This window comes from Chrysochloris asiatica, unplaced genomic scaffold, assembly GCF_000296735.1.
Source record: "Chrysochloris asiatica unplaced genomic scaffold, ChrAsi1.0 scaffold00173, whole genome shotgun sequence".
In the NCBI taxonomy this organism is placed as follows: domain Eukaryota; kingdom Metazoa; phylum Chordata; class Mammalia; order Afrosoricida; family Chrysochloridae; genus Chrysochloris; species Chrysochloris asiatica.
In genome coordinates this window covers 1,656,804-1,660,461 of record NW_006408691.1, presented here as the reverse complement: position 1 = coordinate 1,660,461, position 3,658 = coordinate 1,656,804, and the positions used below count along the sequence as shown (strand labels likewise).

Here is a 3,658-nt window from a genome sequence, read left to right as displayed (position 1 = left end):
TATAACATACAAAGGCAAGCAAATCAGATTAAGCTCAGATTTCTCAACAGAAACCATGCAGGTAAAACCAGAGGGAACAGCCAAAAGTGGAGACTGAGGTTGTTGGGGGGTTGCAAGAATCTGCGGGCTATCAGCCCTGAAAATAGTGTGTGGTTTTTGTAAAATGAAGCTGGTCTGGAACAAATAACCCGGCCCACCGCAGGTCATGCTGGCCTCGTGTCCAGGACCTGGGGGTGGGATAGGGGGAGTGCAGTCTTGGACCTGAAGTTGTGGAGAGGGGATATCCTTCAAGGATCTGGTGGTTTGGGGACAGTAAAAGGCCCCTAGCATCCCCGGGAAGCTTTTCCCTTCCCTGTATTGGTGAGCCCTCAGTGGTGGGATCTTTCTACTTTTGCCAGATCTTTGCAAAGAACGGCTACTGCTTTTTTTTTTAACTGTGTGATTAGCTCAGCTTCACAGGTGGCCAGATGGCATGGAAGCCCGCTGTCAACAGCACTATCCAGAAAAGCGATGAGGGCCTGCAAGGATTTCAGCTTTGCAGCCTGGCCTTCTGAACCCAGCAGTCAGGCCGACCCGGAAGCGGCAGGCCAGGAGGCCGTCCTCACGTCTCCACCAGGCGGCGCTCGAGGGCCGCGCTGAACCGGAGCAGGGAGCTGAGCAGGGCGGGAAGCGGTGCGGGCGGGCTCCAGAGTGTCTGGGCTCCGCCTGCCTGGGGCAGGGGTAAGGGGGCGGGATCAGAAGCTGGGGTGGGATACTTGGAGCCCAACGTCACAATTCAGGATATCTGTGCACCCGTCATTTCGCACCCTGCTGGTTAGGATCACTTTGGGGCCCTATACTTGTTAGTACCACCGAGTCCGTTCCAACTCACAGGGACCCTGTGTAGGATTTCCGAGAAGCAGCTGGTGAGTTTGAACCACGGATCTTACGGTTCAAACCGACTTTGTGGGCCAGTGCTTATCCTACAGCGCCGCACCAGGACTCCATACTTAACAGGGACCAAAAACAGATATAAAAGCTGTTTCACTCGCTACTAAGGAAAGACAGCCTCAGCCAGGGCAAGCGCTGCAGTGCTCCCGTCACAGCTGGGCAGTGGGGCCGGCTTGCAGCATCCTGATTCCTCAAGAATGGCTGGGAAGTGGGGACTTTATATGGTGTCTCCCCTCCTAAAAAGGAGCTCTGGTGGCGTAGTGGTTACGAATCCAATCGGGCTGCGAACCTTAAGGTCAGCAGTTTGAAACTATTAGCTGTTCCGCGGGAGAAAGATGAGACTTTCTGCTCCCGTAAAGATTTACAGTCTCGGAAACCCTGTACACGGTCACTATGAGTTGGAACCAACTCCATGGTACATAACCACCATCCCTCCTAAATGTTGAAGGGTTGGACTCATTTTAATAGACCAGCGCGGCCCAATCATAGAATGAGTTAAGTGCCATTGAATCAGTTCCGACTCATAACGACCCTGTAGTGTTTCCAAGGAGTGGCCGGTGAGTTTGAACCATGAACCTTGCGATTAGCAATCCAGCGCCACACCAAGACTCAAATAGACATTTTGCCTGAGGGGACATTCAAATGAAAATATGCTGCACATCACTGCCCATCAGAGAAATGCAAATCAAAACCACAAAGGCATAACAGTTCACCTCCAACTAGGGGTTCAAATTCATAAGCCACGCCCTCAGAAGCCCTATATAGGGTCGCTATGAGTCAGAAGTGACTCCACAGCACTTTACAACAACAACAAGGGTGTTTAAGGCGTCCTGGTGTGGCCCTGTAGGATAACTGGGCTTTGAACAAGGTCGGCGGTTCAAACCCACCAGCTGCTCCTTGCAAACCCTATACAGGATTGCTATGATTAAGAACGACTGGAAGGCACACAATAACAATAACAAGAATGATTAAGGGAGCAGAGCGGCTCCATAAGTGAGCTCTGGACTGTGAACCACATGGTTTCTGGTTCCAGACCACCAACAATTTCACAGCAGAAAGATAAGGCATTCTGCTTTGTGAAGATTTAAAACCTCAAAAGCCCTACACAGGGTCACTATGGTCGGAATCAACTCCTCACCACTTATTAACAACAAAAATAGGGAGGCTAAGGAGTCCCGGTGTGGCTCTGTATGGTAAGCACTGGACTACTAACTGTAAGGTCAGTGGTTCAAACCCATCAGTCACTCGTCGGAAACCCTATATAGTTGCTGTTGTTATTAGGTGCCATCGAGTCGGTACCGACCCACAGCGACCTTATGCACAGCGGATCAATAAACACTACCCGATCCTGGGCCAACCTCATTATTGTTGCCACGCCTGAGCCCATCGATGCTGCCACTTGGCCAGTCTGTCTTGCTGGGTGTCTTCCTCTTTTTGTCTGACACTGCACCTTACCAAACATGATATCCTTCTCCAGTGACTGCTCCCTCCTGACAATATACCTGACTATGAGAGACGAAGCTTGGCCACCTTGGCCTGCAAGGAGCACTCAGCCGCACTTCTTCCAACACAGATCCATTAGTTCTTTTGGCAGCCCATGGCACTTTCAAAATTCTCCTCCAACACCATAACTCAAATGAATCAATTCTTCTACCACTCGTCTGTCAGTTTGTCATGCTGTGGTGGCTTGTGAGTTGCTGTGATTCTGAAAGCTATGCCACCAGTATTTTAAATACCAGCAAGGTCACCCATGGTGGGCAGGTTTCAGATGAGCTTCCAGACAAAGACAGACTAGGAAGGACTGATGAACTACTTCCGAATATTTAGTCACTGAAAACCTTATGAATAGCAGAGAAACACCCTATATAGGGCAGCTATTAAATGGCACTTAACAACTAACAGGTTGGCTAAGGCATCCTGGTGTGGCACTATTAATTTACGGAAGAAGAAGATGTCGACTGCTGTACATCTGTATGGAAGCACATTTCTCTTGAGGAACAGTTGGTAGGTTCAACCTTTCTGTTAGCAGCTGAGTGTTTTGGTTGTATTTAGGGACCATTGAGTCAGTTCCAACTCATAGCAATCCCACGCACAACAGAACAAAACACTGCCCCATCCTTTGCCATCCCCACAATTGTAATGTTTGAGCCCATTTTTGATGCCACTGTGTCAATCCATCTCCTTGGGGGGCCATATGACCCAACTATTACACTTCTAGGTACATACACAAAAGACTTGAAAACAGAGAGTCAAACCGGGACGTGAACACCAATGTTCATTGCAGCAGTATTTACAATAGCCCAAAGGTAAAATCAATCCAAATATCCATGAGCAGATGAGTAAGCCCCACTGGTTTTGAGTCAATTCTGACTTATAGTGACTCTGTAGGACACAGTAGAAAAGCTCCTTTGGGGTTCTGATGCTGTAAATCTTCACGGAAGCACACTGCCTCAATGTTCTCCCATGGAGCAGCCAGTACATTTGAACTGCTGACCCTTCTCTTTGCAGCCTAAAGCTTAACCCACTGCACCATTAGGATAAACAATTAGTACACACAGTATAATATGACGTAGCCAATAAGATAGGAAGACTTGAACAGCTGTAAACACCCATTGAAAATCAGAACGTGGAATGTGCGAAGTATGAATCTGGGAAAATTAGAAGTTGTCAAAAATGAAATGGAACGCATCAACATCGATATCTTAGGCATTAGTGAGCTGAAATGGAC

The 3,658-nt window shown here is 48.4% G+C and overlaps 1 protein-coding gene across 1 annotated transcript in view; it reads right to left on the bottom strand.

Annotated features, from left to right (window-relative positions):
• Positions 1-3,658, bottom strand: part of LOC102824014 (probable calcium-binding protein CML8-like) — a 64,718-nt gene that overhangs the window by 16,692 nt on the left and 44,368 nt on the right. The window contains exon 5 of the mRNA XM_006871773.1: positions 574-709. Coding sequence (XP_006871835.1) covers positions 574-709 — 136 coding nt within the window. The remainder of the gene's footprint in view (positions 1-573; positions 710-3,658) is intronic.